Here is a 24,296-nt window from a genome sequence, read left to right as displayed (position 1 = left end):
ACAAATTAACCATAACAGACTACAATAATAGGTATAATACCAAAGTCCAGCAGCAGCAGCAGCACTACCTGGGAGCTCCATTTATTTATTTATCTATCTATCTATCTATTTATTTATTTATTTGTTGTAATTGGACACAATACCTTTATTTTATTTATTTTTATATGGTGCTGGGGATCAAACCCAGGATTGAACCCTGGGCCTCCAATATGCTAGGTGAGCGCTCTACCACTGAGCCACTCCAGCCCCCTGGGAGATTTTTGGAAATGCAGAATCTCAGGCCTTGCCTCCAACCTACTGAATCAGCATGTACATTTTAATAAGAGCCCTAGGGAATCCATGGGTTTAGTAGAGGTTACAAACTAGCTCTAAGACATAAGACAGCTGAATTCTTGAGCTGGGATTATAGCTCAGCCATAGAGCACTTGCCTCGTATATGTGAGGCACTGGGTTCAATCCTCAGCATCACATAAAAATAAAATTTAAAAAATAAAGGTATTGTGTCCATCTTCAACTAAAAAAAGAAGAAGAAGAATGCTGAATTCTTGAGTAGAACATTTATCCCAAGGGATATGAGTAATTATTATGAGGCCCTGAATTTTGGCTAAACCAACAATATCCCCAGACTTTCTCATCTTCCTTTGCCATAGATACCAAGTTGATGAGTATGTAGCTCAATATGTACTTTCCCAGACTCACTTGCAGCTGCAGAAAAGACATGTAGAAATCTGCTTGGGTGATTTAAGATAGCAATTGCTTCTCCAGTTGCAACAACAGGTATAGGCAGCAGATCCCTTTGCCATTTTTTTTTTTTTTTTTTGCCTTTAATGGGGATGTTATTCCTGGAATTGTGGCAGCCATCTTGGTTGTGGAAGAAGGGCCAATACTGGTCTTGGCTTGTTGAACTGTAGGACCTAAGCCAGGAGACACCTTCCTCCAGATTCCCTCTTTTTTTTTTTTTTTTTGGTTCCCTGCGACTGAAAGCACTCCTGTGGTCACTTCACAATAACAGATTAATTAATATATCAGTTAGGATTATGTTTGCACATACACAAGTCCAACACAATACTTGTAAAACAATATATATTGTTTCTCACCTTCACCTGGTGAAAAATTAAGTGATATGCACTTTAGGCTAGAATGCCAGCTACAGTAAGGCATCAGGAGCTCTTTTGCTGTCTTTGTCATTCTTAGTGCATGACTTTTATCATCAGTGGCTTTCATAGTTGCTGAAATTCTACCCATCACATCTGCATTCCAGGTCAATAGCCTGCTTCCTAATTTCAAAGAAGATTTCCTTGAAATCTCACATCATGCTTTTATTTACATATTACTGACTAGGACTTGTAACATACTTACACCTTGTTGTGAAAGAGGGTAGGCAATGTATTATTATTTTCTGGACTGCCAGTACTTAGCAAAATCAGAATTCAGTGAGAAATCAAGTAGAACAGAATGGATATTTGATATCTGTATCTCTGTAGAAGACTATCACAATCAGTTTTGCTTTTCAACACTGTCATTTTAACTGTTGGTGTAGAGAGCAGGTTGTAATTAAAGAAGACTGGAGGTAGGTGAACCAATGAGAATGCAGTAGAACAATCTAGGGTCAGGGTTGGCAAACTACAAGCTATTAGTCAAATCTGGCCAACTACCTGTTTTTGTAAATAGTTTTATTGTAACATACTCAGGTCATATGCTTTCACATTATATATGGATGCTTTTGTTATACTTTGGCAAAGTTGAATAACTCTAACAGAGACCATAAGGCCTGTAAAGTTTAACTATCTGGCCCTTTGCAGAAGAACTTTATCTACCTCTGCTTGAGAAGAGAAGAATGTAGTGTTGGAGAAAATAGACATTTTCATACTACAGTGGAAGAAATTTTCATACTACAGTAGCAACATCAATGTTCATAGCAGCTCAATTGATAATAGCTAAATTATGGAACCAACGTAGATGCCCTTCAATAGATGAATGGATAAAGAAAATGTGGTATATATATACACAAGAGAACATTACTCGGCCTTAAAGAAGAATGAAATTATGGAATTTGCCAGTAAATGGATGGAGCTGGAGAGTATCATGCTAAGTGAAATAAGCCAATCCCAAAGAATCAAAGGCTGAATGTTTTCCCTGATATGAGAATGCTAATTCACAATAAGGGTGGGGCTAGGGAAGAATAGAGGTACTTTAGATTAGACAGAGGGGAGTGAAAGGAGGAGAGGGGGTGTAGGGGTAGGAAGGATAGTAGAATGAATTGGAAATTATTACCCTATGTGCATATATGACTACATGACCTATGTAACTCTATATCATGTACCACCAGAAGAATGAGAAGTTATACTCCATCTATGTATGATGTCTCAAAATGCATTCTACTGTCATCTATAACTAACTAGAACAAATTAAAAAAAGAAAATAGACATTTTCAAGAAACACTGAGGAGGTAGAAAGAGTGGGTGATTGTTGAGTGTGGGGAATTAGAGACAGAGATTAAAGCTCTGGGTAGAGAAGGCAGAGGGTTCCTGAAATTCTAAGCAGTGTCCATATCAATATTTAGCAAATTAAGTTTCCAAGGGAGTATTCTTGTGAAACTTCAAGCTTATCATTATTTATGGTCCATTAACTGAACAAGAAAAACTAACTCAGATTTTGAGATATTGTCTTTGATGAAAGAGGATAGGGTATTAATTTCAAAAGGATACAGAAATGAACATGGAAACAGTGTCTGAGACATGTAAGACACTGTGCTAGAAAAGTATTTATCTTATTTATTTCTACCCAGTGACAAGTCTTTTAACTTTGTTTTTTGATTTTGGCTAAATTATCTTAAAAGTAACAGAAAAATTATATAACTAGCATAACTCACAATTTTGAAAAATTTCTTTCATATCCTTATTAAAATTTTAATGATAAAAATGTAGGAGTATCATAAGCCCATAAAAAAGTGAGATAAGAGAAAAATGGAGGAAAGTCTATTATTTTATCTTTGGAAAAAATTGCTGTTAATTCAGTATATTTTAATTTTTATCCCCCTCTGGAAATATTAATCATTTTCTATTAAATTATATTTCCTAAGTAATCTTATATACTTCTATCTTCTCTTCAATTTTATCACACCATTTTTTCATGATGTGATCTTTATATACATTATTTTGGTTGTAAAACCATTCTTAGGATTTATGAAAAATTCTTGGATTTGCAAACGTATGAATTTCTCAGGTCCTATATTTCCTAGTTACAGAGGTAAATCCTTGACATATCTTGAGGACCAAACACCTACTTGAAAGGACTTTTAAGCCAAGATCCCTGTCCCACTATAATCCAGCACTTACCTCATTTGGGAATGAGGAATCTAATCTTTGCATTGGCAGCAAAGCCTGGGAGAGTTGCTGATTTCATTCAGTGGTTATTTGTAGAAGCAAATGGACCCTTTTATTCTAACCTTCAGAGTGGCAGGTAAAGTTGCTGTGCAACACAAAACAACCCTTATTTTCCCCTCTGCCCTGCAGGGACATTTCTTTGCAACTAATCATCATCTAGAAACCCTCCCCTCATCTCCCCTCATCTGCACACATTTGGTAACTGGCCCTAGATTAGGAAATCATTTCTTTCAGAGAAAGAAAATGAAAGGAGACAAGTTAGTAGATTTATGGTTTATCTAAAGGAGCTAAACAAGAGATAGATTGATTTCACAGATCCAGCAAAACAAAAACCATTTAATTTGCACCCAGATGAAACACATTTTCAGGAAAGAGTTTGAATAGTATTTTCTGTTTCCAGGGACTGTCTTATGTCATAGGACGTAAACCATACATGTACAGGTATAAAAACTGTTGTAAATGGTAACTGTTGTAAATGTTCCTTTCTTAATATGCTCTGGAATGCTTCCAAATGTTGAATAACTGATTTCTACAATAAGTTCTGTTTTGCTTATGGGTTTTAAACATTAAACAAATTCACTAATTCTCAATGGAGCATTAAATATCTGAATTCATTTGGTAAAGCTGAATGTCAAAGTGGTTTTTCTAATGAGATTAAACAGAGCCATTTATTACTAATGATAACACCAGTAGTTCTAACAATTGGACCCTGTCAAATAGAGGTCAGGATGCACCCTCCATTTTTTTTTTTTTTTTACTGTGTTAGGTTAACACTGCACAGACATGTGCTCCCAGCATCGTGAAAGTGGATTAATTGCCCAGCATGGTGGTGGTGCCTGCCTGTAATCCCAGTGGCTCTGGAGGCTGAGACAGGAGGATCTCAAGTTCAAAGCCAGCCTCAGCAAAAGCAAGGCACTAAGCAACTCAGTGAGACCCTGTCTCTAAATAAAATACAAAATAGGGCTGGGGATGAGGTTCAGTGGTTGAATGCATCTGAGTTCAATCCCCAATACTAAAAAAAAAAAAGAAAAAAAGAAAAAAAATGTGGGTTAATCATTAATGTCTTCAAAACAGTGCAGGAATGTGTTATGTATCAATTGGTGTCCCAAGATATTTTCTCTAAAACTGATTTGCATTTTCCTTCATTCACTGACTAAGATCCTACCCAGTTTCGTATGCTACGTTTCCAGGATGCATTTGTTAGAGGAGAATGAGTTATTTTCTATATAAATGTCTTTTTTTCTTTTCTTCTCCCTTTGAAAAGCCAACTCTTTAAACAGTGCATGTCCCCAGCTAGCTCCCAGCTTAACACATCAATGAAAATTAGAAGAAAGTGTTGATGGCTGGCCTGCACTCAGTTTTTCCCACCCTGAAGGCACATGAAGGAGAAATGACTTGGTCAAATCTCCTTGAGGATTGGCTAATTGGATTTCTTGATGGTTAGAGGAGTCCTTATCTATGGAATGTTTTTGTTGGGTATACCAAGTTTGTCTAGGATTCGTTATGATAAACCCACAAGAAATTTATTGATTTCTGGGGCATGGCTAGTTAGAAAATGCCATCCTTTTAATTATCAGACTATAATATGAATATATTTCATGACAAAAGTAGCTCATTTGTGTGATTATTATAGTTTGGATCAGAAGTGTCCTTCAAAGGCTTGTGTGTTGAAGGTTTGGTACCCAAATGCAGAATGTTCAGAGGTGGGCATCTGGGGAACTGATTGGATCATAAAAGTTCTAACCTCATCAGTCAAAGATGGATTAATAATTTGAATGGACTACTGGAAAGAGGTGAAAATACAAGCAGGTGGGCCCTAGTTGGAGGAAGTAGTCATAGGGGACATGCCCTAGAAGAGAATATCTTGTTTTCAGCCCCTTTCCCCCCTCCTCCTCCTCCCCATCCTCCTCCTTCTTCTCTGCCCCCCCTCAGTTTCCTGGCCATCATGAGGTGAGTAGCTCTGATCTACCATACTCTCTCTGCCATGATTCTTTGACCCATAACAATGGAGCCAGTCAACCATAGACTGAAACCATGAGCCAAAACAAATCTTTCCTCCTTTAAGTTGTTTACCTCAGGTATTTTGTCACAGTGATGGAATTATTATTAACACAGTGATATCTCCCTCCTCCCCTCTTGCAAAATTTAGAGATTTCATGTTATATCTGGGCCAGGATCACCCCCACTCTACTTCTGCGATTCCCTGAAAACAGAAGCCACATCTTATTTCTTTTTGTAACACTGTGCTCAGCACAGTATACATCATGAGAAAACATTCAAACAATGTTTAATTCATTTTAGATACTATACATACAAAACATAGCTCACTAATAAATGACCATAAACAACTTAGCAAGCAAAACCTACAGAAGTTCATAAAATAGCTTCTAACCCACAATGGTTACAGCTAAGGGAATGCTTAATAATCAAATAAAACAAGAAAGCTCTTAGAAAAAAGGACATTTGAGTGAAAAGTACAAGTCCTTTCCATGAAGATTTTAAATATATATATATGAACCACCTAGAGATTTGGAGATCTTGTGAACATACAGATTCTGATTCAGCAGATCTGGGGTGAAACCTGAGATTGATCTTTTCTGACATTTTGAAATCCTTCTTCCTCAAAGCCTGGGCTAGGCACATCAAGATGACATAAAAGCTAGAAACTCAGACTCTTCAGCCCAATCCCAGCCCTCTTAGATTCTGGCTCCTCTTTCAATGATTCCTTCTAACACGCTCTTTGAAAAGGACCAGGACTCCTTATTGATCACTCTCTAAGGTTGTGGCCCTGTTTAAGGAGTGATATTTTCCTGATGCTTCTGTATCTCCATTATAATAGTTTGGCTTTTCCAAGTTTATTGCTAAGGGGCAACAAAACATATTTCTCTCTCTCTCATACTTTTCTGAAAGCATTAAACCTTGAACTTTCAGTCCTTTTGATTCAAGCCATGTTTGTTTAGGGACTGCCTAGCAAACAGCCTAACACTATTATGCATACTGTTTACGGGAGGGCAGGAAAATACAATATTGAATAATGAGTCCCATGGGCAAGAAAAAGAATGTGGAAATTTCACCTATAATTGAGTTAAAGAACATTAGATTCAATAGGTAGCAGAAAAATGTGCCGGGGTAAATAAAATGCATTTATATAGAGGAAGCTCACAGAGTCACTTTTTACCATGAACCTTTAATAAAAATGTATATTGATTTTAAACCATAAAATGGAAGGGTTAATAAAAACAATTAGCCTGAGATCAGTGGCAGAACCATTGAAATTCAAAAATGTGAGAGAAGATGACAATAGTACTGGAATGAAGTGGAGTATTGGGTGGAATTTCTGTCTTCTGAAAAACAACCAGTTGGAAATAAAACTCAAAAAACAAAAACAAAAACAAACAAACAACAACAAAAAAAAACACACCATTAACAGAAAGAGGCAGGCTGACATGAAAGGATTGCATGCAGTTATATTCATGTCTGCCAATACTCAGAGAATACCATTAACTTTAAACAAGTACTGTATGTATGCTTATATTTATTATCTATAATGAATTCCTCTAAATTAGGACTCTTATGCTGCCCCTGAGATCTACTTGCATTTGTCCTGAGTGAATGAAAGCCAAACAAAGGTGGGTTGGATGAAGTTTTGTGGAGCAGAAAGCAATAATGGCTGGCTTTTTTGATGAGCTTCCATCTCAGTAAGTCTCAAATACCTTTCATATATTTAACCAATCCACTGAAAGGTAAGACAAAAAATGTTCAGAGAGGGATAAGAAGGAATAAAGAGACAGATAATGTGCAATCTAGCCATGACAAAACTACAAAATGCCGTAGGGGGTAAAATGGAACAATGAAATGTGAATTCACAGAAAGGTTTTTGGAATTCCATGTGATTCTAGTTAAAATACACGCTTTATCATGTCCAATTAATTTCACAAATGGAACTTAGAAAATGAGAGTAAAAAGATCTGTCTTGGGCTTTAGCTATAAATCTATCCTCCTTTTTGTACAAGTGTCATGAAATTTTAACTTTGAATATCACCTTCAGCTCTGATCTACATTTCAGTTGCAGGCTGGGCTTATAGGCACACAGGGACCTTTCAACCCCATTAAAACCACCAACACAGTCTTCTCCAAACTGTTCTCAGAATACTTAAATTCTATGTGTCAAAGGACAAAATTATAAGAATTTAATCTAACAATCTTAATTGGCTGTATTTTCATTTCTAGAATGGAGCAATACTATATTCCATAAAATAAAATAAGTATTCTGATGATCTGAGCAAAGGAAGTTGGTTTTATAGACAGAGGAGGCTTTGAAGAAAGCAGAAACAAAAACAAAAACGGTCTTTTTTATTTTTATTTTTTCTGAGACAGGGTCTCTCCATGTTACCCAGGTTGGCCTCCTCTTGCCTTTGCCTTCCAAGTAGCAGGGACTATATGTGCATGGTGGGCTCAATTGGAAAGGTCATTTAAAAAAATATTTTGCAGTCTTGGAGATGGAACCTAGAGTCTCACACATGTTAGTCAAGCATTCTGTTACTGAGCCATACCTCCAGCCCTTTATATTTTTTATTTTGAGATGGGTCTTGGTAAGTTGCTGAGATTCTCACTAAGTTGCCATGACTGGCCTTAAACTTGCAATCCTTCTGCCTCAGCCTCCCAAGTAGCTGAGATATCACCATGACTGGCTGGAATAGTCATCTTAAAGTTGATTTCCTGGTAATGTGGGGACAGGGAGACAGAGTTAGGAAAATAATGGAGATTAGTTAAAATCAGATTATTTTGGGTTACGTTTTTATGTAAAGATGAAAGCAGGAAGCACTCTGAATACAATTAAGAGTGTTTGAAATTCTATGGTAGAGGGCAGTTTTGTTTTAATATGGTGTTTCTTTTTAATTTAAATATCGGTGCGTATGTAGTACTAGAATTCATTATGCTGTATTCATACATGCTCATGTTATAATTTGATCCATCTCATTCCACAGTACCTTCCCTTTCTCTTCCTTCTTCATTCCCCCTGATCCCTTGCTCTACTCTAATGATTAATATAGTGTTTCTTAAAATTATATGACAATGCGTTTTGGACAAGTTTAATTAGTGTTCAAAGGGACCTACTTGAGGAAATGCAGACCTATAGAAACAGCACCTGAAGAACTGCTCTAGCATGATATTAAGGAGATCATAGTGGTCCCTTCTGGGATGCAAGTAGGACATGAAGAATTGGGGAAAGCTCCTGATCATTAAACCTTTGGCTAATCCTCAATACCGTCCACCTCTAGTGAGTTCATGGTAGAAGAAATATCTTTACGAATTCTGGAGAGGCAATGACCCTACTGACCTATAATTTCCATTCAGGATTCAGACAGATATTATAGGTCTTTGAGAATGGTGACTGTCCTTTAATACTTGTCATCCCCCTATCCCCTGAGCACCAAGTTTTATGCTTTGCCTGAAGTTGTGCTTCATGAATGTTGGTTGATTGATGTACATTGGGGGAAAAAAAACTAGGAATGAGGAAGGGGAATGCTAGCATAAAACTCAAGAGTAGTCTATTTTTTTAAATTTCAGAAACTTTTTTTCCTTCATCAGCTAGGCTCTATGCATGCAGCAAGTATTGTGGTATATGCTGGGGACTTGGTGATGAATACTATCCCTTGCCTTATGGAATTTAGAGCCTAATGAGGGGAGAAACATTAATAAAAGATGTACATGTATTTAAATACAAGCTATAATGAGTGCTATGAAGAAAACATGTTGGTGTCACGGGAGCATCTAACACAGGGCTCTAACTACATACAACCTTGGAATGAGGGATATTTTTCTGAGTCAACAGTGAGCTGAGAGCCGGTGGGAATGGATAAAGGTAGGAGGTTGGAAGGGGAGGGGAAATTCCAGGTAGAGAATGGGCCCTAAATGTAAAAAGGGAGACTTGGAAGTGGGGTGGAGGAATAAGTCTGGGAAGGTAGGCAAAGACTCAATCATTCAGGACCTTGTAGGGTAAGTTAGAAAGTTTAATCATGGATTCAAAGCCAAAAAGTCTACTTGAGGGTTTTAATCAAAGGAGTGGTATGATCAGATGTGCAGATGCACCAGGTATGAATGTATGAATGTTTCTGAAATAATCTGAGAAAAGATTGTTGAAGATGCCCAGACACTGCTTGAGTTTGTTGCAGGAGTCCAGGTGAGAGAAACTGGGAAGTGGGGGTGAATGGAGAGAGAGAGAGAGAGAGAGAGAGAGAGAGAGAGAGAGAGAGAGAGAGAGAGAGAGAGAGAGAGAGAGAGAGAGAGAATGGAGAAGGAATGCTCTGCAGTGTCAAGGATGAAAGTCAGGTTTCTAGATGGTATAAATGGATGGAAGGTGGTGCCATCCTTTGAGATGGGGACTGGAAGACAAGGTCAGGGGTTGATTGTAAGTTGATTTTCATAGTTTGTGATGGATACCTAAAACTGCAAAGCCAACTGTAGACACATATGTCTGTATTTAAAACAGGGGATCTGGGATAGAAATAAACAAAGGATTAATGGCTTACCAGTGGTATTTGCAGCCATTGATATAGAGGATTTTCTCTAGGAGACAGAGGAAGATGAGCTAGTGAAGGTAACTAACGGGTGTCAATGGACAAAGAAAAGAAGTTTGCTGTCTCAGAAACCTAGTAGTTGATATAGTACAGCTATAGCAAGAGCCATTTCAAATTCGGGCTGAAATAGTTCCATTGAATAAAGGGACATAGAGGCCATTTCTGAACCTTAACAAGTGCTGTTTTTATGGAGTGATGGGACTAGACCATAGAATGGAGTGAGACAACAGGGCATAGAAGTGGTGATGTTTTGAGACCTTTTATAGGGGTTTGACTAAAAGGAAGATCAGATTTCAGTTCTGACTTTGCCCCCCAAGCATGTGAATACCCTCACTTAGATTCAGGCCCCCAGATCTTAGAATAAAGGTTGTTCATTTCACCTAATGCATATAGATAGAATGGTAAATATGAATGTTTTCCCTTCATTCATTCTCAGTTCTCTTATGACTCTTAAAACAAGATGAACTTGCTGGTAACTAGTTTGAGAGACACAATACAGGGCTGGGAATGGTAAATCAGCAGAAGCATGGGTGCTTACCATGTGTGAGGTAACAAACTAAAACAAAAACACCACAGACACTACATATATTGATCGTGATATAGGACCTCTTCCTCCCACTCAAATAATAGAGTCAACCTAATACTTTATCTAGTATATGATGAAGCTTTGAATTCATCAAGATATGGATTACTATGCCCATCTCAGTAGAGACAAAGTTTTCAAGGAAAATTCTGACTATATTCATCTCTTCCCTAAGCACTGACTTTAGAATATAACTCACTCTTAGATACACCTCTATCTTTAAGGACTGAGATCTTAAGCAGTTTAAGAAATCCCAGGGTGGTAAATACTGGATTTGCAAGGAAGCTTTACTTTTTACACTTGGCTTTTTTTCTTTGAACTTTCTTTTTTAGCAACTATTAGTTCAGTCACATTAAGAAAGTAAATTTTGCTAGACTGTGCCATGCTATTGTTATTATCCCTAATGATAACTTCTTTACCCCCCACCACTACTAAGGAGCCACAGAATTAGAATGCTGAAATGCCAAAGAAAAAAGATACATGACTATTGGATTCACTTCTTTGACCCAGATCTAGCAAGGAAAGGGCAGAGGCACAATCTTAGAAGTTTTAGAAGCTTCTTGTAGTCAGAAATGTATTAAGAATACATAAATGACTTCCAACAATGAATCAGGAAATCAGTGAGATTTTTCAACACATATACATACATATATTGCTCAAGAACAACCTGAAAATGTGCAGTGGGCTTTTTGAAATAATAGAACTTAAGGCAAAACAATGTATAAATATTGGAAACATGATGCATGTCTCTATAAGGATATTTTTAGACAGTTGAAACCTTTTCATTTTGCTATTTTCATAAAGCATACTTATGTCTAAAAGAAGAAATTTAAATAAACTAGCTGAAGTGAATGGATTATTCTGAAAGAAAAAGGAGAGTTTAAAAAGCTGATTGTTTTCACTAGAGCTTCATTCATAAAAGCACACAATTACTGGAAGTACCCTTTGTTCTAACAAATTAACTCCCTGTGAGCATCATTCTTGAGTACTTTTATGGTTGAGTAAATGTTTAATATAGTGGTTACATACTTTCCCTTAACAATTTATTTATAAAATTGAATATTTGTGTAACCTGAAACCATTAGACTAGAAAAAGTCAACTGGGATAAAGATATACTATACCGAAACCTTTCATTTGGTGCCTGATAGAGAAATTCTAGTCCATTTCTTTTCAGGTGTGGATTAGAACTTCTGCTGGAACATTTGTGAATTCAAAGATTGGATTGACAAAGATAAATGATTCACTTCTTTGTTATAGTCCTAGATCTAGCAAGGGAGCCATCAATCAGACTAGGTAAGGTTGAATTCTGATCCTCCTATTTCCTGGGGGACTACATTGGATGAACTTAAGGTCCCACACAACAGAAGCTCTGTATAATCTTTTCTTGAGTGTGGGGCTTGTGAATGTGATGGGATATCACCCCCCATGATTAGATTACCTATATGCAGAGAAAAGATTTCACATTTAGGTTCCAAATGAACTACCTTCAAGTTAATCTCAAAGATCGTCCTGGGTGGGCCTGACCTAATCAGGTAGATCTTTCACTGAAACTGGGCCATTCTTGAAAGAAGAGTTTTAAAGCAGGAACAGTCATGCTGTGAACTGCTTATGGTGGAGGACATAGAGCAAAGACTTGAGAGTGGCCTCTAGAACTTCAGAGGTCCCCTCACCAGCAAGAATTCTACAACCTTAGTCCTATAGTCACCAGGGGACAAATTCTGCCAACAACTTGAAGGCACTTGAAAGTGGATCATTATCCATTTGAGCCTCCAGATACAGCCACCTGACACCTTGATTTCAGTCATGAGAACCCCAGCAGAGAATTCAGCCATGTAGTGCTGGATTCAACTCACAGAAACTGTGAGATAGTAAATTTGTGTTGTCTTAAGCTACTAAGTTTGTGGAATTTTGTTATATGGCAATAGAAAACTAATATATGTTCTGATTTTATTAAACACACAACTTGTTCAGATTACTAGACTATGCTTTTGAGACAACTAATGACAATACACTGTACAAGATGCCCTTCAATGGAGTGATAAATCAACCCCTTTAAGGGTTGATACTGCACATCAAAACACTCCATCAGAGTACACATTAGCCCATGCATTGAAAACCTTTCTCCAAATAAGGTCTATGTATAGCTTAGAATACCAGGAACTTACATTCCCAGCCAAAAGTCCTGAGGGGCTATTCTGTTGCTTGTTTCTCTAAGTATTTTATTTTCATTCACTTTTCTTCTCATACTGTTTAGTGAAGGTGAAGCTCTGTCAAATTCACCCATTCAACATTTTAACCAGTTACTCAAACGTGACAGCTCCAGGTGGTTACAGCAGATGAGCATTGCTCTTGGGAAACTAGTTCAACTCTTGGCTCTGAAATCGACTACTCTTGTAGTCCTTGCACCTTCTTGCACCCTCTTGTCCTTTGTTATAAAACAGATCTTATAATGTATTCCCAGACTGCTAAGGGCAAAGGAGCATTAAAAAAAAAAAAAAAAAAAACTGTTAAAAGAATTTCAAGGATCACTCAAATTTTTCCTCTAGAGACTTCAAATCAATCAAACGAACATACATCTTGTCCTAAGGGCCAGGGAGATATCCCCCTATAGTCTTTCCAGTTAAACCTATTCAAATATTTTAACATGTGCAAAAGATGAGTTTTACTTCTTATGGAAGGGGACAGGAGTGTGGCAGGGGAAGGTATGAGACTGGACATTTATTCAATAGGAGGACAAATGAAAATCCAGACATGAAAGATCAGATGTGATGATTTCATTGAGGTGCCAAAAAGGCAAGGCAGGACAGTTTGGCTGTGAATTAGGTAGGTCATTCAAGATCAAATGTGAAAAGTTTTAGGAAGCTGGAATATAAAGTGGTGGAGACAATACACCAGCCAAGCACAGTCAGTCTCAGTGGGCCAGTCTCAGTGGATGCTCTACATTATTTCCTCATTCTCACATGTATCCTGTCAATTAGTCCTATAATTATTGCATTGGGTAGAGAGAAGAAATAGTCTGAAGCAGGTTGACTTTCCCAAGACACTCAGGGAGGAGGTAACAAGAGAGGGAACTTGAACTTAGGCAGTCTACCTTACTGCTCTCACTCCTAATTGCCAGTCTCAGGACAAATGGGAACATTTCCAGTCTGTCCCTTTGGGCCAGGGAGAGAGAGAGAGCCCTATGGTTCTGAGAGCCCATGGCGTTCTGAGATCAGGAAACCTTGAGTTGGGAGTGAAAATGTAGGAGAGAGAGTTGAAGATTCCTGCACTTAATTCTTTCCAGGCTGAAGATTTCCACAGAGGCGTTCCTATTTCCTAGAAAATTGTCCTTAACAAAGATCAGTCTCTCACTGTCTCAAGTTGGTATGGTATTTCTTGGTAGGTTAATGCTCTTTGTAGTTTTATTTTATAAGATGGAATGATGAACTTTTTATCCGCCCCCCTCCTTAAAAAATCTCCACCTCTTTCCGAAGAGGTACCAGTTCTAATGCATTCTATTTTTATGGAGAGGTACTTCCCATTTGGATAGTTGTGCCTTCCAGTGGCTAGGGACCAATTTCAACAACCCTTTCCACCAGCAGTTTTGGCTTCCCTGTGCCCCTCCCCAACAATCCTGATTTGGGGAGCAATCAATGCCACACTGCTCATCATCCACATGCCTGGCAATCAGCAGGATATCTCCTTAGCTTGCTTCCTGCTTACTCTCATCAGGCAGGAAGGTGTGTGGATACGAGAACTGGGGAACAATCACTGAGTTCAATAATAAGAACCAAGTCATGACAGAGGGTCCACTGCTAAGCACTGCTTTGAAGAGCAGCCAAACTAGACACAGGGATGAGGAAAAACAAGACATACTAAAGAATAGGCTTACCTGACACGGGACTGTATCTTTGTAGGCCTGAAGTGTTGTCCTTATAAAAATGCAAAGCAGATCCAAAAGGAATTACTATGATCTTTAAAAGGTCAGAGTGAGTTTGAACATTGATTTTCTTTAAGATGCTTTATCAATTAGAGACCAGAGGTTTTTTTTTTATTTCCTGATGATATTTATTTCATAAATGTAATTATTTTCTAAAACATATTAAAATAGAAAACATGTTCTTTTGATCAATTTATACAAAGAAAATACCAATATAGTAATAAAAATACTGAAAATATATGAAAAGCACCTGAACATTAGAGAAATTACACTGGCAACAATTCTAGGAATATATTTTTTGTAATTATACAATAAAGTGCTATTAAATCCAGTCAAAATTAGTGGCAAGATATAAAAACAGTTATGGTATTATTAAATTTGAGGCTAGGATTACCAGCAATTGCATTTTTAGGCTACTTGCAGATCAAGCTAATGATATCTCATTAATGTTTTCATGGAAAATTTATTAATTTCCATTCCCAAGTGACAAAAAATCTAAATCTAAATGAAAGTCCTTGGTAATTTGGTCATAAAAATGTAATGACATAATGAAAAACAAAATTATTGATTTGAGTTCCAAAAATAATCATGTGACTGTGATTAAATCCAAAGGAAGACAAAAACTCAAATGTAAATATATATGATTAATCAAGACAAGTAAAAAAGTTTAGATTCTTTGCTTTTATAGTCAATTTCAGTAATTCTGCTTAGTCACATTTAATAGACACACAAACATTAACAAGATATATTAATTTCAACTGACTACATATCAAGCAAGGATATTTTAGTGAGTCAACATGATTTTCATATGAAACATTAAAGGGACACCGTTACCACAATACATTTCCAAACTTGGCTAATTGTTTCATTTAATCTGCCAAGGAATAGAAAAGCATACACAAATAATTTTGGAAATTATATTAAGGCCCAAATCTACCAAGTAAGGGGAAGCCACTGTGCACATACACAGGAAGAACTGTGCACAGTACTTAGGGTGGACTGCAGTCCCTTTCACATCTGGAGGTGGCAAAATGAAACAGAAAAGCTCAAATTAAGACAAAGTATCACACCAGTGTCCTTTTAAGGTTTTATTTCCTATTCCAATTTTGAAGGAAATCTATTTATCATTCTCCAAATCTCAGTTTTGGAATCAATTCTTCAAGATGAAAGCCAACAATACTACATTTCATAAAATAAATCTCCAAACATGGCTCAATCAAAATTCAAATTTATTTTACAAGCAGACTATTTTTCTTTCATATAAAGTACACATGTGAACCAAAAGGTACTAAAACTGGTATATTAATGAGAAAGAAAACTAATTTCATTAGCTTCTGCTTCTGCAAGGTATAGCTCTTCAGGAATTTAGGAACCACATTGAGTGGGTATTTCTATACCCATGGCAGAATAACAAGTCAGTCAATTAGTCCTGGTCTGAAGGTTTTACAGTCCATCATGAGTTATATTTTTTACTCTCTAAGAGAGCTGATACTTATGCTTTTACATTTTTTTTTTCTGTTCACCCTTATAGATACCCCAGTCATTTGTAATTTTTTTTTTACTGGCTGATTTTAACAGGAATATTTTGAACTACAAATTCATCAGAATGCTTAGCATCTTGAAAAACTAACTTTTCAAAAAGTGTTATCTAATGTCTTTCATTTAGAAGAGAGGGTGAAGACAGTGCAATTTGTGGTCCACAAAGACTCCTTTGCTCTGGAATGAGGGCGAAGATGGAAGAACAGAGGATCAGGCTTTCATAATAAATTAGGTGAAAAGATGAGTGTCCAGCCATAATGAACAACATGAAGTTGCATTGAGATGACTGGAAAGGGGGACTGATTGGAGAGACTTGCCTTCTGGGCATTACTATCAGAATTCAAAGAGCCAACCACACTTAGTTTTCCAAATTCTACTGAAATGAAATTGTTCATTAAAAAGTCCAGGATTAATAAAAGGCAGACTGTTAAGGAACATTGAGAAACAAAGGCAAAGGTGGTTTGGCATTGAATAGGTTTACATTCCAAAAGAATATCATCTGGAAGTGCTTCTCAAAATTACAAAGTCATGATTACATAAATTACTTTGTTAAGTATGTTTTCTTTTTCAATATACATATTCTTTTATATACAGAGTATAGAAAAGCTAGTAAGTCGGCTCAGCTATAATAATTTTGTCATAAAAAAGCAGATTACATTTTTTGGCTGCAACAAAGCATGTTACTTATACTTTTAAGTTTAGCTAATGTATTTACATGATAAAACTTAAGCTTTGAAAGTATTTGAATCAAAAGGAAAAAAATAAATTACATTTAAGCTATTAATTTACACAATGCATATACCTTTACTTACGTTCCTAACTAGCTATACTCACTAATAATTTCTTCAGCATTTCTTTTTTCGAACAATTTGTTTTCAAGACAGGTAAGTGCTGTACCCCTTTAAGTGCTGTATATTTCCTTTTAGGAAGCAGAGATGTGCAATACTTTTAGTAGCTTGGTCGAGTAGTTTGGGGTCTGTTACTTTTTCCAAATAACAGATGAAAAAGCCATGTTTTTGATCAGGCACCACCACTTTAACTGTACAATGAATAAAAGAAAGAGACAGCAAAAGCTAGCAAGAGCATTGTTAAGGCAAGTAATAGCTGTTGGAACCAGATACAGCGCTGAACTTGGTCTTCAAGCTTCCTATTGCTTTCTAGTAAACGATTGAGCTGAAGAGGAAAAAGATTTATATCAATAAAAACAATCATTAATTATAAGAATGACAAATAGGAGTATTAGAAATCCAAACATTGAACAGGATGGGGCCCATCTATTCAGAAAGGCAGGGAGCTAGAAATCCAAGGAGGCTTTCGACTTCTTTGGTGGACAGATGTGTGTCTGATTACTCTTATTTCAAAAGGTACAATTTTCTAGTTGAGACAGGAACACAGCAATCACTTCCTGGAGGCACAGAAACCTTTGAGCTACTTAGAAATACAGCACTTCTTTCTGTCTGTTTTTTTCTTTTTTGCAGTGCTGGTTCAAATCCAGGGCTTTGATTCAAATTTGGTGATAGGCAAGTGCTCTACCACTGAGCTACACCCCTAGTACCTTTCTGTCTCTTTCAAATTTATATGTGCTACTTGGTACCCTTTTCTGCAAGATGGAATTCTTTGATAGTCAGTAAAGCACAAGATCCCTATTCCAAATTAAAATGGCTAGAGCTTTTTAAAGGCTAGATTTCCAAAAGTAACTCACCTCTTACCATTTCTAATTTGGCTTCTCTTCACAAAGAAGAGAGCGCTTTTGTCGTGTCTATGTCAAAGATTTTCCCTTCTGTCAGTGGAGAAAAGTGCATTTCTAATGCTGATTAGCATTAACAACTCGTTTTAGTTAGGAAGAAAGTATACTTACTTGTAGATATATATCTTCGCTGGTTTTATCTGACATGTTAAGAGCATTGTCTTTTAATGTAAGAGTGTTTGGTTTATTGCTCTCAACAGTATGGCATCTTAACCTATGAAAATACAAAGAAAACAACATCTTAAAAGCTTTAGTAAATTTTCTCACCAATTAAAATATAAAACGAAAAAGTTAAACACAGGAGTCTATGTAACAGACAGAGACATCATTCCTTTCCCCAGGGTCACTTAAGGTAATGGCTCAGTGTGTATTTATCTATTTATCTTCTGGTCTCTGTTTTTTTTTTTTTTTTTTGGTGCTACAAACCTATAGCCTGCCACAGACTGGGCAAGTGCTTTACCTCTGAGCTATACCCCCAGCCTTCTTTGAGTATCTTAATGTATTTATGTATAAAGAACACAAAAGATTATGGATACTGTTCAATACTCCATGGGATTCAATGGAAAGCTTTTTAAAATAACTTTTTATGGTATTCAGTAGAATTCATCCAGATATATTACTATTTGAAGGCAGTCAACCTTTCTAGATAGGATAGTGCTTTACTTGGGTGTCTTGACAGTTACAGGAAAGCAAGCCACAAGGAACAGGTAAAACCAAAAGCAAACAAGGCAAATCATATATAACAAAGCCAAAACCACCCCCTCGTTTTGAGGGGCTGTTTCATAAGAACTTCAAATTAATCTTTAATACCTTTTATACCAGTGTTTCTCAACCTTTCAAATTTTTCCCACATCTACACATTTAATCAAACCACCCCCCCAAAAAAAACTCTTGATACAAAAAAAAGTAGGTCTTCCTGAAATATAATTCGAAATTTAAAATGTGTAATTAATTCATGCAAAAACAACTGGAACAATTGGAAACTGGGTCTTCCTCTGCATTCCTTTCTCCTCTTTTCCCTGGGACTGAGGCTAATCATTCCTCTGCTCCTGCTCCTTTTAGCATTCTCAGGAATTGCGTTGCTAATGATATATCTTATACATCTGGTTTCTCCTCTTTTAATGGTCTCAGAACCTGGTTTTTAAGCAATGTTCAAATGTCTTTTATTAAAAAGGATCTTTATCAAGTCCACAGTCCTCTTTCCAAGTGCCACTGTACTCTTTTCCTAACCAAAGACAGCTCCAGTGCAGATTTTCCAGTAGCCTCCATTTCTTCACTTCCTCTCATCTATGTGGCTCCTGCCAACTGAAATTATTCTGTGTAAGGTTATCAGTGACCTCTGTAATGTCACCACCAACTGGCACTGGTCATGCTGTACCTCATCCTTCTTGACCCACAAGGCATTACTGGATACCACGGGTCATTTCCTACTTGGTAACACATTCTCTTCACTGGGCTTTGATGACTTGGCAGAGTTCGCCTGATTTCCCTTCTAACTCTGCTGATTGTCCACCTCCATTTGACCACAAAACACTCCTTTAGGATAGGCTTAATCTTTCACCTCTCTTGTTGGGCCAACTAAAATAACACCTATCTCCCTAGGCCCACTCTTATCATCTTAGACTCTATTAACTATATCACTGACAGCATGATCTTGTCAAAGGCAGGTCAGATCTACCTCTGTTTCTGTGGTAGGGGACTGAGCTCCTTCTCTGGCCCCTTCCTGCTTCTCCCACTTTCTTTCTTCCCTCTTGCTTTTACTCTGTTCTAGAAACACTTGTATTCTTTCAACTCCTTCTGTGAAAAATCTACTCAGATGTGACCAATAGGTTTATTAGCTCCTCATCTCTAAAGTGGGAAAAATCCTTCCCACCTTCCTAGGGTAGTCTTCAGAACTCCATGAATGAACGAAAATAAAGCATCCAGAACTGTGCTGGCCCACAGCAAGCACTACTCCAGAGTAACCTCTGAAGCATGACCGCCACTGCATCTGCCCACTATTTCCTACAGTCCCAGAAGGATCCTTTAAGAAAAGTAACCAGATTACCTCATGGCTCTGCTCAGTACCAAGTAAGTATTTCTCCTCTTAAACTCAGATCACTAGCAGTGATTTGGTATCCTATCATCTCATTGTTCCCTATATCTTGATTGCCCACACCCTCCACTTACTAGAGTCAAGTGACATTGACCTCCTTGCTGTAGGAACACAAGCAGGCCAAGCATAATTCTTTTTTATTTGCTCTTCCCTGAGCCTACAAAGGTCTTTGTCCAGTAACCAATGTGGCTCATTCTAATTTCCTTCAGGTGCTACCCTGAGTGTCCTGAGGGTTTCTTACCTCAGCACTCCTGACATTTGGTTCCACTTGATTTGGAGGAATTGAGGTTGTCCTGTATATTACAGTAGGTTAGGTGGTATCCCTGGCTTCCCCCACTACATGCCCACTTCACCCCATCCCTAAGATGTGACAACCAAAAATGTCTCTAGACATTGATAAGTGTCCCCTAGGGGGCAAAACTGGGAACACTCCAATAAATCACAATTCCAATTAAAAAAGAAACAAAGCAAAACTAAACTACAACAGTCTTTTCTTTCTTTTCTGTATATCATTTCAAGACTTTTGTTACAACCTGACATATACATACATGTATATGTATATACCTACACTGTACCTATACTAAGCCCCTTTATATAGGATAGTGTTATACATATCTTTCTGTGATCTTTTCTTTTCTGATAACATATCACACATATATTTCCATGTCAGAACAAACAGATTTGCTATGCTTCTTTGAATGGCTGCAGAGAGCTCTTTAGTGTGGTAATACTCAAGTATACCTCAGTATTGCTTTACTGGTGACTATTTAAGTTCATTCTTTCCAATGAAGCAACACACATTCTCACAGGCAAGATGAGCTTTTTTGGAAACATGGTTTATGGGTCAGAAATGTGCATGTGTAATCTCCACAGAATTTCTGTTATCAGGGCCTCCTTGAGCAGTTCCAGGTCCTTCATGCCCAGAGTTAAGAAGGAAGGGACGGTGCCTCCCCCATGGAGGTACATTTCTCTTTCTGATTCTTCCACACATCTGATAACCTATGAGAAAAAGCTTACCTATGCTCCATCACTTTGTTTCTGGGAACTTCTTTCCAGAATTGAGTCAATTCTGCTGGCCCTGTGCCAGATGGCTGCTCCATTTCTGCAGCCATTATCAGAAACCGGTCTTGGGCAGAGACTGTTAAACCTGCATTCCAAAAGGGCAATTAGCATGTGAACAGGAACCTTCACAAGAGGCTGCAAGTGTAGCTTACTGCATTATTCTAGAAAATAACATTAAGGAATAAGAAGAAAAGGGAACTACCTTAAACATGTAAAAAGTCCCCCAAATGAAAAATTTTGTGTTTTTGAAACTCAATTTCAATTGGTGTCAGTTTTAAAAAAATCTCACTCATTAAAAAATAATTACATTTTAATGCTGGAAAGGGCTTTGGAGACCCTTTGACCATCTCATTTCACACATGCAAAAACAGATGCTAGAATAAGGCTGAGGGGGCTTGCTGATACTCCGCTAATTTCTACATTCTAGCCCTATATCTCTGAACACACAATAAACAGCCCCATGTCTCAGCTTCCCACCACACCTGCTGGCCACAGTGACAACCTACCCCCATGGGGAGAAACAACTATATCCACTGATGCACCAGGATCACAGCTGCTGTTGCTTGGCTTGACTCTGTATTTTTCTGGAGCAGTTGTTCTCACCTGTTTGGAAACACAGGAGCCACACAACAACCTGTATGATAACAACCTGTATGCTTTTTGGGCGGAATGACTTTTAAAAATGACTCTTAATGGACATCATTACCCTAGGTACACGTATGAAGACATGAATGGCATGACTCTACTTTGTGTACAACCAGAGATATGAAAAATTGTGATTCAAAAAAACATCAGCAGTTAATAATCACTGAACAAAGAGTCTACAGAGCAACCTTGGTGGTTAAGCATAAGTTTTATCTTTCCTCATCAATAGGCTAAAGCATCTTGATCTATCTAAAAAATACTTCTAAGTTCAACTGTCACTTACCTTCCTCTTAAATAAAAAATTTAATCCATTTACTAAATATGTATCCTGTTTGCTAATAGCCTACACTTAGTGATGCAAATTCATACAACAGAATGCACAGTAGATCCCAGTATGATGGTAGTCAGAAATTAAACACAGTTGACAATCAAAGCACATCTACAACATCCTAACAGTTATATCTGTTTCTTTTTGGTACTGGGGATTGAACTCAGGGATACTGAACCACTGAGCCACATCCTCAGCCCTATTATGTATTTTATTTAGAGACAGGGTCTCACTGAGTTTCTTAGGGCCTTGCTAGTGATCCTCGTGCCTCAGCTTCCTGAGCTGTGGGATTACCGGTGTGCACCACCATGCCTGGCTCAAACAGTTATATATTAATCAAAGAGGAGATTTAAGAAAGAAACATCTATGATATCAGTGGTTGCGGACTCAGTCTTGTTACATTTGATGTTCAGTATTGGGTAAGTATTCAATATAAATTATACTCTAGAATATACTGCAGTTGAGGGAAATGTGCACTTGGAACTTTATAGTTTCCTCTTCCACTGTTGTTATGAATTAAATTATTCATATAATGAAGTGTGATTTTCTTGGGCTTTTATTTACAATAACCATTAAACTCTGGGGATAATTTGGACATTATGAGGGGGCATTAAAGACTGAGATGGAGATCCCAAGGAAAATGGTAGACAAGCTGTGCTGCTTAGTTAGAACTAGTATGTCATATAACATGCCTAAAAGTATCATAAAGAAAAACACTGTTCAAGTTTAATCTTTGCATAAGATTATTCATTGTTCAACTATCAATCTTTCAATTATCATTATGTCTCAAATCACTTCCCAATTCACACTTTCACTCATGATTTATTATATGCTTAAGCTATTTACCTTAAATGCCACTATATTTTTAGTTACATTCGTCAAGACTATTAAAGTTTTCTTCTCTCCAGATTCTGTACTTCCAAAATAGAGTTCTTCTGCTGGGCTAGGTGGTGACAAAAACATAAGGCATTTGCATTACTCAGAATAAATGACAATATAATCTTAGTTTGAAAAATATATTTGGTTAATATTTTATGCTTATTTGGGTAAAGAGATTTCACTGAAAAAGAAGACTACAAAACAATAACCTAATTCAATTTCACATTTTAATCTTACTGATCTAATGCATGCTACTTAAGAAACCCTATTGTTTTCCCTAAGATCAAAAGCAAAATAAGAGAGAATAAGAAAGACTGTGAATTAATTCTATAGTCAACACAATCTTAAGGTACATTTAAAGTCCTTAAAAGGATATGGATTATAATCAAAGCAAAGAAGATATTGCTGTTTCAACTTTCCCTAATTACAGATAGATAGGGCTTGAGCATTTGTTTTATACCAACAGAGAAGAACATAACTTTAAAAAGATTATTAGAAATATATTTCAATAACAGAAACTTCTTTCTGTACAATGGCTTTTCTAGGTAACAGAGGAGAGAAATAAACAGAGAAATAAATTTGGAATGGGAACTAAATGAAGAACTTATCAAACAGTAAACTCAGTGAGCCTCAAAATTCAAATTTTACTTAGTGGCCAATGTAATGCCTACGATCCACTAAAACTTAAACAATTCATGCAAACTTTGTGCACTTAACTCACATTAGTCAAATCATATCTGGTGCCTCAAAACAATGAGGGACATATTGGATGGTGTTTTTATTTTAATTAAAAAACTAAGGTGAGTCTTTAGATACATATTTTGATTTTGAGATACATCTTTAAACAGATACATCTTAAATAGATTCATTTTATATAAGGAATTTCTACACATGAGAAATATGCTGTAATCTATAGAACACATTTTATTAAGGAAGACCTCTCCCAGAAGGGCTCTGCATACTTTTGGACAAGTTGGTAAGACAGCATGGTTGATGGGTTCCTTTTAGGGACCAATCTTAAGTCATCAAAAAGACAGCAAGGTAATGCACCTCTGAGTCACTCTCAGTAACCAGCTTAAAAACCATAAGCAACTTTGGAGAGATGGACATAGGCTAGGTCCTTGTGCTCTGTGATTCTGCTGCGGGCACAGGCAATGGTGGCAGAGTCCAAGTGCAGCCTTGGAAGCTGTCCTGCTTCAGCCTGGTTTCTTTCCTAGCCTGCTCCACTTGTCAAACCTCGACACAGGTTAGGATCTGTGCTTTTGACAGGCCTCTCATGAAAACACAGAATGTATAACTTACAAATTAGTAGAGGGAACAATGGGAACAAAAAAGAACAAACTTAAAAATGGGAGAAGGGCAAAGAAAAACCATGGGAAATAAAATATATGTGTGTATCTTTCTCACATATATACATAGACAGTGGAAATAAATCCAACTACAACAGTAATCAAAATATGTGTTAAAAGACTCATTTTGTCAATTAGAGAATCTCAGATCAGATTTTTTAAAAGTATGTCTCTGTCTGGTT

The 24,296-nt window shown here is 37.0% G+C and overlaps 1 protein-coding gene across 2 annotated transcripts in view; it reads right to left on the bottom strand.

The window, feature by feature from the left end:
* Positions 1-15,682: 15,682 nt before the first annotated feature.
* Mospd2 (motile sperm domain containing 2) overlaps positions 15,683-24,296 on the bottom strand; it is a 43,412-nt gene continuing 34,798 nt past the window's right edge. The window contains exons 11-15 of one of the 2 annotated variants that reach the window (XM_077106339.1): positions 22,733-22,829; positions 21,420-21,516; positions 20,869-20,998; positions 17,868-17,970; positions 15,683-17,182 (exon numbers count right to left, since the gene is read on the bottom strand). In XM_077106339.1, coding sequence (XP_076962454.1) covers positions 17,045-17,182; positions 17,868-17,970; positions 20,869-20,998; positions 21,420-21,516; positions 22,733-22,829 — 565 coding nt within the window. In that variant the 3' untranslated portion in view covers positions 15,683-17,044. The remainder of the gene's footprint in view (positions 17,183-17,867; positions 17,971-20,868; positions 20,999-21,419; positions 21,517-22,732; positions 22,830-24,296) is intronic. The other variant, XM_077106340.1, reaches the window with a different exon arrangement.

This window comes from Callospermophilus lateralis, chromosome X, assembly GCF_048772815.1.
Source record: "Callospermophilus lateralis isolate mCalLat2 chromosome X, mCalLat2.hap1, whole genome shotgun sequence".
NCBI classification, from domain to species: Eukaryota; Metazoa; Chordata; class Mammalia; order Rodentia; family Sciuridae; genus Callospermophilus; species Callospermophilus lateralis.
The sequence above is the reverse complement of the archived record's forward strand: the minus strand, read 5'-3'. Positions and strand labels throughout refer to the sequence as shown.